This window comes from Panthera tigris, chromosome C2, assembly GCF_018350195.1.
Source record: "Panthera tigris isolate Pti1 chromosome C2, P.tigris_Pti1_mat1.1, whole genome shotgun sequence".
Taxonomy (NCBI): domain Eukaryota; kingdom Metazoa; phylum Chordata; class Mammalia; order Carnivora; family Felidae; genus Panthera; species Panthera tigris.
In genome coordinates this window covers 70,479,194-70,491,070 of record NC_056668.1, presented here as the reverse complement: position 1 = coordinate 70,491,070, position 11,877 = coordinate 70,479,194, and the positions used below count along the sequence as shown (strand labels likewise).

General features: G+C 42.4%; 1 protein-coding gene across 1 annotated transcript; it reads left to right on the top strand.

Moving 5' to 3' along the window:
* The first annotated feature begins 1,449 nt into the window (after window positions 1–1,449).
* LOC122241991 (40S ribosomal protein S29-like) lies at window positions 1,450–1,747 on the top strand. Its single transcript, XM_042998770.1, has one exon. It carries the CDS (start codon window positions 1,553–1,555, stop codon window positions 1,745–1,747), a length of 195 nt encoding a protein of 64 aa, XP_042854704.1. The 5' UTR covers window positions 1,450–1,552.
* Window positions 1,748–11,877: the final 10,130 nt, after the last annotated feature.

Here is an 11,877-nt window from a genome sequence, read left to right as displayed (position 1 = left end):
CTTATGTTTTAAAGTTCAAAGTTTTACTATGAATTTGGACAAATGAGTGAATATGGTTTAAAAGATCAAGTACCGCTTAAACACCAGGAACTAATAGATATAAATATTAGAAGAATTGTACACTTCTTCGTTCGTTCATTCATTCATTCATTCAATATTTAGCATCCAATAGAGCCTGGGATTCAGTGGGGAATATGAGATGAATACACCTCTCAGCTCTCAAGAACATGCATTCTATTTGGGTAAACAATGTGTGAACATAGCTTTGTGCAGAATGTCCTGAGAGCCTATAGAGGCTGTTGGAACAAGCAGGCTTACATTTTCTGAGCAGAGAGAGGGATGGCAAAGCTCAAATTTGATTGTGAGAAGAAGGAGGAGGTACTGAAAGCAGAGAGCAGAGTCAGTGCAAAGCCATGCAGCTGTGAAAGAAACTGACAGGCTCAGAGTATTGACATAAGTCACGTGTGGTTGGAAAACAGAATACAGGCATGGGAGCTAAGGCTGCAGAGGAGAGCAGGGACAGATCATAAGGACTGTTACACATGCCAAGGAGCTTGACACTTAATGAATAGATAATGAGAAACAAACCACAAGAAAGCTTTAATTCCCAAAGTGCCACAATCATATTTGCATTTTTAATAGATCACTGAGAAAGCAGTGAGGACAATTATAAAAGGCAAGAGCAAAGGAAAGGGACTACTTGGAAACCCATAGCGATAACTTGACACAATATGAAAGCATTTTCATTATCAAAAATTTAAATAATACAGAAGCTACTCCAGGAACCAACACATTATCCTACTAATGGATACTTCAGTGGTTTCTATTTTTTTTTATTATTAACTATGAATATGCTTGTACAGGGGTTCAGTAAATTGCTTATGAAAAAGATTACTTCTAAAAATGGTCTTTTAAAAACCTAGATGCCAGGGGTGCCTGGCTGGCTCAGTCAGAAGAGCATGAGACTCTGGATATTGGGGTCATGAGTTCAAGCCCCTCGTTGAGTATAGAGATTTTTTTAAATAAATTAAATTAAAACAACAACAACAACAAAACTAGATATGCCCATCTTGTTGGCACAGCTAAATAGATTTTTGGAGCATTAAGGGATGGATAAGATAGTAAGATAACTCTAATATTACTTTACATCCAATTAATATCAGCCAAAACATGACTGAGCCCAGGACTACAGAGAAAAATACTAGTCCATCAGAATCCAATCTGAGGTAAAGTAGGACTCTTCACAACTCTTGTTCTGGACTGAATGTTTTTGTCCCTCTAAAATTCATATGTTGAAAGCCTGACTCCCAATGTGATGGTATCAGGAGGTAGGGTCTTTGGGAGGTGATTAGGTCATGAGGGTACAGCTCTCATGAATGGGATTCATGTTCTTATAAAAGAGACTCCAGAGATCTCTCTTGGCCCTTCTGCCAAGTGAGGACACGGTGAGAAGATGGCTGCGTTTATGAACCAGGAAGCAGGTTCTCACTGGACACTGAATCTGCTAGTGCCTTGATCTTGGACTTCTAGGCTTCAGAACTGTGAGAAATATATGTTGTTTAAGCCACCCATTCTGCCATTTCTTCATTGCATCTGGGAGAGCAAGATGGGTCACCAGCAGCTCTACTGGAGCCATCCGAGGAAATTTGGCCAGGATTCTCGTTCTTGCCTTGTCCACTCAAACCAGCACGGTCTGATCTGGAAATGCAGCCTGAACAGGTGCTGCCAGTGTTTCCATCAGTACTAAAAGGATATAGGCTTCATTAAGTTGGATTAAATGACCTTGCTTGAATGGATCATCCAAGATACATACTTTAATTGCAGATACTCAAGATAACCTACCTTAATGCCAATCATTGTACATAAAATAAAAATACTTTAATTATGACTATTTTGAAGTGAAAATAAAAAGCCACCCAGTCTATTATTTTATTAGAGCAGCCCAAATGGGTTAAGGTAGTTCTCATGGATACACTTGGGAAGACGAGGCACATGTGATGGAAATGTGATATATTTTTCCTAAGAAGGCTTTCACCTAAAGAGGAATCTGGTGACCAAGGGGAGAAATCGGGCTAAGTGGAAACACCTCTCAGAGCAATGCTGCACATGAAGCTGATGGTCCAGGCAGCATCCAGGAGGCCATGTCCCACCAAATGACCACCATTGTGGTGGTTGGTTGGCTATAAGTGTTGGTCCTGGAAGGTCATTGACTTAAAACAAGGCCCTCCACTTTCCTCTCTCTGTGGCAGCTCTCTTACTGTGGTCATTTAATCATCAAAAAACCTGAAATCCTTACAAGGTCTGAGGTCAGATTTGTTTGGGGTCACGTCTCCCTTAGGTTTTGTACCAACCCCATCTCTCATAGATTGGTGTTAATTCTCTGCCTAAAGCCCTAGAGGGATGAAGGATCCCCAGTATCTCCCTTATAGATTCATCTTAGGGTCCCCCATACTTTCATAGTCAGGGATATACCCCAATATCTTCCATCTAAAGCTGAGCTTGATTTTCTTGGTTCAACTCTTTTTTTTTTAATTTTTTAAAATGTTTATTTATTTGAGAGAGAGAAGAGAGAGCACATGCACAAATGAGAAGGGGCAGAGAGAGAGAGAGAGAGAGAGAGAGAGAGAGAGAATGAGAATCCTAAGCATTCTCTGCAATGTCAGCGTAGAGTCTGACATGGGCCTCAAACCCACAAACCACGAGGTCATGTCCTGAGCTGAAATCAAGAGTCAGATGTCCAATCAACTGAGCCACCTAGGTGCCCCTCTTGGTTCAACTCTTAAAGACAAGGATAAGGACAGGAGTCAGCCATGATATTAGAGTTATGACATCATGGACTATGGGACTCAAGACCAGCATAGAAACTTTTGAATGTTGGACTAGACTAGAACTGTCTGTAGAGCTTCATATGTAGCAGGTTAGTATGTGCAGATTTAGTAATGGCTAGTTCTCCTGACTAGTCACATAATTAAAAATGTCTCTTACCTGAGAAAAAAGATTCCTAAGAAGTATCATAAAACCATAGTGGGAGATCCATGTTTGTTTCAAACAACTACCAGCCATTACTTAAAAAAGATATCATTTCCTCCAATTTGCAGAAGAGAAAAGATCGTGGGAAAGAATAGCATGCTCAAAGCAGATTCAGCCAAAGAGATTTTAATCTACCTGCAACAGGTCACTCTAATGCCCTCCCTTCTCATATCCCTTCTCTCAACTGACGGAGAAGAGCCCAGTCCTCTTGACTGTGTTCCAGTTGTCTGTTTCTCTTACCTCCAAATTGGCACGGAGATTTGGGACAGCAGAGACCACACTGTTTCAGCTCAGCAGCTGATTTGTTGGATGGGTCTTTAAAATTTTAGGCTGGTAAGGGGCACCTGGGTGGCTCAGTCGGTTAAGCATCTGACTTGGCCTCAGAACATGATCTTGTGGTTTGTGGATTCAAGCCCCACGTTGGCCTCTGGGCTGACAGCTCAGAGCCTGGAGCCTGCTTTGGATTCTGTCTCTCTCTGTCTCTCTCTGTCTCTGTCTCTCTCCCCCTCTCAAAAATAAATAAACATAAAAAACTTTTTAAAAAATTAAGACTCATAGGGAAAAGCTGTAGACACAGGATTTCAGCTACATCTTTTATAACATCCTTTTGAAAGAAGTGGAGAAATACAAACAGGGTGAAAATGGAGATAATCCACCACACCCGAATTCTGACTGATAGGATCCATGTGAATCCAGAAGGAAAACTCTACTTAGGCTCCATCCTGGTTCAAAATTTTGCCCATGACTTGACTGAGTACAACAGTGACAACCTGATGAATCTGCAGCCAACATGAAACCAGAGAAGACAGTGAAAAGAGGAGATATCAGAATCAGAATCCAAAGAGTGCTCAACAGGCTGGAACAACAGAGAGAATCTGGCAAGATGAAAGTGAACAGGAAAAAAAGTCAAGTACACAGGCATTAGGGGAGAAGATGGGGTTTTTGTAGCACCCACGTAAAGGACTTAAGATGAGGTTAATGTACAAGAACAGAGAGATGTGCTACGATGATTAAAGGCTATAATTATAGAAGCATAATGTCAACAGTAAGGGAGGTGATTGACCTGATCTACTTTATACTGTCATGGCCACATCTACAAATTTACCTCTCAGGTTTTTGGCACACCCTGTAGGAAATATTTGTAAGAAAACAAACATTAGGGTATGTACAGGACAGTAAAAGCACTTGAAATCACATCTTAAGAGGAATGGTCAAAGGAATTCAGAATTTTACCTAGAATCAAAAATTTTTATCTTAAAGAAAAAATGCTGATGGTGACATGATTTCTGTCTTGAAATATCTGAAGCTCTGACATACAAATGTGAAATGAAGTTGGGCCATTTGAAAGGAACATTTTGGAAGGAAGGCATCCCTTAGAGAATGATAGAATAGATGATGCCCAAGGCCCTTCCAGTTCAGAGAGGCTGAAGCCTTGTCCCTCTGGCATGTCACAGGACTCCTATGTGTCTTATATCCTCATGTATAAAATGATCTCCAAGCAGAGCTTTGCTGTCCAAACTCTTTTCTTGCTCTGATTAGACTGTGTTTTTGTATCTCTTTTTCTTTGAAATTTCCCACAAGGCTGGGTACAGATGGGAGTTAATACATTCTTGTTCATGGCTACCTAGTTCCATTAAATGACAGCATGTGCTGCTCCAGGAAAGGCTATGTGAGGAGAGAGAACCTGCTGTTATGGTCGAATTGTATCCCTCCAAAATTCATAGGTTGAAGTCCTAACCCACCCCCCACCCAGTACCTCAGAATGGGACTGTATTTGGAGATAGGGTCTTAAAAGATGTAAGTTAGAATAGGTCATATGAGTGGACCTAATCCAATATGAACGGTGTCCTTATAAGAAGGGGAAATTAGGACACAGTCCTGTGAAGACACACAGAGAGGATGGCCATCCTTAGTTCAAGGGGAAAGGCCTCAGAAGAAATCAATCCTGCCAACACTTTGATCCCCAACTTCCAGCCTCCAGAATTGTGAGAAAATCAATTTCTGTTGTTCAAGCCACCTAGTCCATGGTACTTTGTTACAGCAGTCCTTGTTACCCTGTATGCCTGCTATTTTCACATCTCCTTTGTTCTCACATACTGCAGGGAGAATAGGAATGGAAGGTTTTGTTTATGAAAACCTCTTTCCAAAAGTGCCAAGCTGTAAGGACACTGCTAGGATTTATACTTAGATCTCATCCATCCTTTGCAGAAACGTGAACCTTTTTCTTTGGTTGCAGAGTTTTGCAACTAGAACAGACTCTATACCACAGATCCCAAACTGGTGATCCAAATGGGTTGAATCTGGTCACAGACATGCTCTGTGTTGGTCCCCACATATTAAACATCTTTTTTGAAATAGTGTCAAATGCTTAAAATTTGAGGGATTTTCACATTAAAGCCCATATTTCTGGGTTCTCTTGGAAAATCAGAAGAGTCAGCTTCACTGGGCCTCCCTGGCAACAGTCTGTGGGAGTGAAGTAGTCCTCTCTTTAGATGGGGCGTGTATTCTCCACTTCCTATAGTCCCCACCCAGACTACTGAATTCATTTACCTGACCCTGTTCAGCATTTCTGTCTGTGAGTCTTGTCAACTAAAAAGGGCAAAAATCTGTTACTCTTCACCTTGCAGAGAGTCACCACAGATTTTCCCCTCGATAGCAATAGATATGTTAAGTGTGATACTTCCTTTGCCTTTTGTTCAACTAGCAAAGCTTGTATCACGTTCGTCTCTTTGGATCCTGATTAAAAGTGGAGCATGAAATTGAGAGCATGCTGCTGTAGGAAAGGGTTGTAGAAGCAGGGAAAGCTCAGGCGTAGGAAAGACTGAAAACAGGAAATGAGAGGACTAGCTGTCCTTGGCCTCTGGCAGCCTGACCAGATGCTCCAAGTAATTAGCACCCTGGACTGCCAACAGTATTGCATTCACAAAGGATAATTTAAATTGCCAAGAACAGCAAGGCAATTGTTCTTGCTTCAAGGTCTCTGGGATGGAAAGCATGTAGAATCACACCTGCATGGTGGAGGACACGATCTCTCTTGTGCTTCTTTGAGATGAATTGATGCCATTGAGCAAAAGTCTGCATGAAATGTCTTATTCACCTGTTCTCTTCCTAGGACATAAGAGAAATTGGTTTAAGATCTGATTACATTGTAAAAACATTTTGAATGGTTCTGAAGAGCTAAAACAGGTTTTGTTACAAGTGAAAGAGCTACGAACAACTATAATAGCCACAAAAAGAAGAGCTTATGACAAAGCCAACATTTCCTCAAAAAATGGAAGGAAGGAGCAGAATGTCCCTTTATGCCATGTCCACTGTATTGAGCAACTTTTCACAAGGCTGCATGGTTGTGCCATAGCACTGTAAGGATGGTAGCCATGATAGGAGGAAGAAAGGAAGAGCTCAGAGAGAGTTCACCATTCCTGTTTCTGATAAAAGAAAGGCGGGGGGGGGGGGGGGAGTGTCAGGAAATGGAGAAATACAAATAGGTCCCACAAAGATACATCACTTACTTCTCTTACAGTGATAAAGGGAAGATTTTCTTGCCGGAAGTTTCTGTCTTTATCTTAAGGCTTGCAAGACCAGGCAGTTGAGCCAGATGTCAACTTTCCACTTGAAATCCAGCAATGTGAGGGGGAAAAAAGGCTTCCTAAGAACCTAATTCAGAGCAAAGCTGTACTTAGGTCTGGTAGAAGTAATGTCATTTAACATTAAACAACCTAAATCTCATCATGTAATTAATTCCTTTGCTTAAAATCACTCAGTGACTCCCCATGTGGTTAGGAAAAAGTCCAAATTTCTACGTCTGGCCCCCGATCCTTGACTACTTCCCTAGACTCATCTTCTATTATACACCTTTCGAGCTCTGACCACCCTGGCTTTCTTTAAGTTCCTCTTATATCTTTTCTGTCTCTTTTTTGGGCATGTTCTTCCCTCTACCAAGAACACTACCTCACCGCCTTCAGCTCAGCGTAAATATCACTTTTTCTCAAGCGGGCCTTCTCTTACTGCTACATTAGGTAAACGGCTGCCCACCCACTTATTTCTTCGTGGGTTCTATATTACATGCAACTTGACACTTCTCACACTTATTTTAAATTTCTTGTTACTATTCAGCTTCTTGGTTCTATGTGTGGCTTTGAGAGGAGAGGGACTGTATCTTGGCTATGGTTGTATATTTTGCAATTAACAGCACCTGGCGTAGAATCATGTGTAATAAGTATTTGTTCATGACTACAGTACATGACTACAGTAAAGGTTTTCACAGAAGTAAGAACACTCATAGGCTTTGAACATCTGAGACCATCTCAATCTCCTTTCCTCCGGGCAGACCTCATTTCAGCTCAGGAAGATGGGGATCTTTCTTCATCTTAAACCCCTCTAGGAAAGGAGAAACCGTAACTTTCTTGATAGTTAATCTTTGGGTTTTATATAGATAACCTTTGGATAAATCTGACTTAATTCCATTCTATTGCATAATTATACTTCTTTCTTATTTACCACGCATGTTACCAAACCTCTAGTTCTTTGCCAATAAACTTATCATAGAAAGTTACTTTTTACATTGTTAATCACTTGACCTGGCCTCTTTGTTCTCTGCCCTAGCCATCTTCCAACTTCCACCTGGATTACAAGCATCTTGTTTTCACATAGACACTCTACTAGTTTGGTATTTAGAAAAATAAATTACCCTCCATGGAGCACTGGTAGCCAATGTGAGGGTAGCCAATGTGAGCACTGGTAGCCAATTACCCTCCATGGAGCACTGGTAGCCAATGTGAGGGAAGAGGAGAGGGTTTGATCATCTGATCCTGTGTTAGTGACAGTATCACAAATGCCATTATCACAGTTAGCACTTGAGCTGCGGAGGCTGAGGACAAAAGAGTGGCAAGAGAGAGCCACCAGCCCAGAAAATAACATCCAGCTGGGGACCCATTGAATGCGGAGTCCTGGCCTAAATGCTGTGGGGAGATGCCAAGCCAAGGAAGGCAAAGGTATTTTGCCCTCTGAAAGGACGCTGTCATTCCTTCATGCCACAGGCATTTATGGAGGTCTGCTCGGTGCCAGGCTAGGTGTTAGGTGACTGCCTGTCATCTAGTTATCAAGTCCTCAAGGTGCTCATAGTCCAGGGTGGGGTGGGAGGAGATCATGACCCCAGACAAAGTCTGACTCTTAACTGACTGAGCCACCCAGGCACCCCTTAAATTTTTTTTAATGTTTATTTATTTTTGAAAGAGAGAGACAGAGAGAGAAACCAAGCTCAAGCAGAGTAGGAGCAAAGAGAAGGAGACACAGAATCCAAAGCAGGCTCCTAGCTCTGAGCTGTCAGCACAGAGGATGATGCGGGGCTTGAACCCCCAAGCCATGAGATCATGACCTGAGCTGAAGTCAGACGCTTAACTGACTGAGCCACCCAGATGCCCCAGGAGTTCTTATGTAAGAGAAATAATTCCTGTTCCTGTGTTATCAACAATTCACATGAAAGATGTTATGTAGGGGCGCCTGGGTGGCTCAGTTGTTTGGGCGTCTGACTCTTGATTTTGACTCTAGTCATGGTCTTGTGGTTCGTGAGATCGAGCCCCACATCGAGGAGCCTCCTTGGGATTCTTTTTCTCTCTGTCTCTGTCTCTCTCTCTCTCTCTCAATGAATAAATAAACATTTAAAAAAGAAAAATGTTTCATAAAGGCAAACATAGCCCCACACTTAGAGGCACTAAGCATAGAACCCATAGGAGCAGATATTCGGCATCCTGGACAAAAAGAAAACTATAAAGAGGGCCTGAGGCAAAACCAATAGGCAACCCACCATGAAAATAGACTGCTCCCAATTCCCTATTGCTGTGGGTCTGTCCTCAATGGCTGGTACCCCTGTCTCCCCTGGCTTCTGGTTACAAATTTTCTCCTACTTCACCATCCTAAGTCTCCTCTCACAGGTGGAAAAGAGATTGAACTAAGTCCATTTGGACTTGGGCAGGGCGGTGTGGTGTCCTAGGATCCCCTTCCCCCAGGCAGCAAGGCATTTCCCCCTGGGGTTAGTGCTGGGTTATCTAATGAGCAAACTGGATGGCTGTTTAGCACAACAGTAAAACACTGCCACTACCAAATATTTTGAGTTTGATATAGGACATTTCAAAACCGTCTTTCATGGGGAAAATTCAAACTTTCTGGGGATCCTTTTCATTTGTTTCACAGGGTGGTATTTTTAAATTTGGAATTATATGAGAAACATCAACATATTTTTAATGCCTAGGACCTTAAAGGCGCAACTCCTTCCCAGAGGGAGTTTATGGGCACATCTGAGGCCTCTGTCCTAAATCACCACCCAGGGGAATTATTCTCATGGGAAGAGTCCCATGCCATGCAGAAGCAGGGACACTGGGGAGAGATAGGACACTAAAACATGCACAATAAGGTGAATTTAATATGAATGGATTTCTTCATAGGATTCTACTTGCTTTCTAGTGATATCCTGATCTATAAACTTTGTGGACACTATTCCTGGGAGATGTTTTATGTAAAAGGTGTTCTGTGGTCAAATAATGTTGGGAAATATTGCACCTTCAATCTCCATCATGAAGATTCATGATGTACATTAGCATATTAAATCTTCCAAGAAGTTGTTCAATAAAGGAACTAGTGTAACTTAAAAAAAAAATCAGTGTTTTTCAAACATATCTAATCATAGCAATAAACATTTTAAATCAAGTAACAGTGATTAATATCCTGCAATATTGTGTGGTGCACAAATTGAAAAGTGCTACCCTTATATTTGCTTTTTTATGGTGGTGGTGGGATGGTGTTTTCCTTTTTTACTTATTTTTTTAAGTTTATTTATTTATTTTGAGAGAGACAGAGACTGTGTGAGTGGGGGAGGGACAGAGAGAAAGGGAGAGAGAGAGAATCCCAAGCAGGCTCTGCGCTGTTGGGTGGGGCTTGAACTTCTGAAACTGTGAGATCATGACCTGGGTTGAAACCAAGAGTTGGCACTTAACTTATTGAGCCACCCAGGCACCCGGGTGGGATGGTGTTTTCAAGAGACATTGGTGTATGTCCTGTCAAGTAAATCACTGTTTTCCGGGACGCCTGTGTGACACAGTCAGTTAAGCATCCGACTCTTGATCTCAGCTCAGGTCATGATCTCATAGTTTGTGGGTTTGAGCCCCACATCTGGCTCTGTGCTGATGGTGTGGAGCCTGCCTGGGATTCTGTCTCTCCTTCTGTCTGCCCTTCCCCTGCTTGTGTGTGCTTTCTTGCTCTCTCTCTCTCTCAAAATAAATTTTTAAAAAAGTACTGTTTTCCTGTCAACTGATTCATTTGATGAGAAAAATAAATTTGCAGGCTGACCCACATGAGTGCTCCCCAGATTTCATACCCAGGTGATTGCATGCTAGAGCATCCGTTGGCTTTTCTTTCCTTTCCTGTGGCATATTCACCACTTGGTGAAGGGACGGGCATGTGACTCCAGTGGTCAGTGCATTGTTATGGGCTCCTGTCAGCAAAAGACCACCTGCACCAGCTAAAGGAGTCTAAAAATGGGCAAGGTGAGCATGTCACATTGAAGGAACATGTGTTCTCATTTTATAATACAGTTTTAAGAGCTCATTGTATTGTCTACTGGGTATTTAAGTGAAATACTTAGAGGTTCAATAGAGATTTAGGGGAGAGATGCAGAGAATGGAAGAAAAAAATGTCATTTTATAAAAAATGTGAGCATGGCAGCTACCCCATTCTCTTCTCTCCCTCCTTCCCTCTTCCTCTCAAACAAAAGCACTGAGTATGTCTATTTCTTTTACTCCCACTACAAGCTTTGAACTGGGCAGGGGAGTGTGTCAGGTGAAATGCTTGCTCTCTGGGAGCCCTTAGCAGAATCACCCCCACTGGAGTGGGAAATTGCTAAAGGATTTCTGCCTGAGCTGTAATAGGCAGGGAGTGGGGTTCCTGCTTAACAGAAATTTTCACCCCAGTAGCAGTAACATCTATTGTGCATGTGAATATTTTGTCCTCCCAGAATTTTGCTTCCTTTTCCTTCCTTCCTTTCCCCCACCTTTTTGTTTTGGGTTTTTTTTTTTTTTAATTTTTTTTTAACGTTTATTTATTTTTGAGACAGAGAGAGACAGAGCATGAACGGGGGAGGGGCAGAGAGAGAGGGAGACACAGAATCGGAAGCAGGCTCCAGGCTCTGAGCCATCAGCCCAGAGCCCCACGCGGGGCTGGAACCCACAGTCCGTGGGATTGTGACCTGAGCTGAAGTCGGAGGCTTAACCGACTGAGCCGCCCAGGCGCCCCGATGTTTTGTTTTTAATTGTGGGTCCACAGCCTTATTTTTACAGTGCCTCTCCTGGGGTCGGCACTGCTGCCCACTCTCCTGCTCCCTGGGCCCCAGTTTGTTTGTGTCCTGTCTTCCTCTTCATTCTGCTCTCATGGCAGCAGGCTCACAGAGAAAGCAGTTCTTGCTTCAGGGAAATAAGGCACCACTCCCTCTCCTGCAGGTCAGGGGGAGAATGAGAAAATGATCATAGCTAGTTCACTGCTGACTAGATGCCGGCACTGTGCTAAACACTTCCTAATTATTTTCTTATTTCATTCTTTTTCTATTTTACAGATGAGAAAACCAAGGCTCATCAAGGTGAGTAACTTGCCCATAGTCAAGCACACTAAGGGGCAGAGCTAAGGTTTGAAGGCTGATGCCAAAGTTCATGTTCTTAGCCACTGTGGTAAATTCACTCACTCATTCAACACATGTATTGGGGAGTGTTCAAGTAGTGGGGGATACAACAGTGGGAACAAAGAATTAGGTCTTTCCTTATGCCACTTCCTCACCAGTGAGGAGACAGAAAACGTACAGCAAAG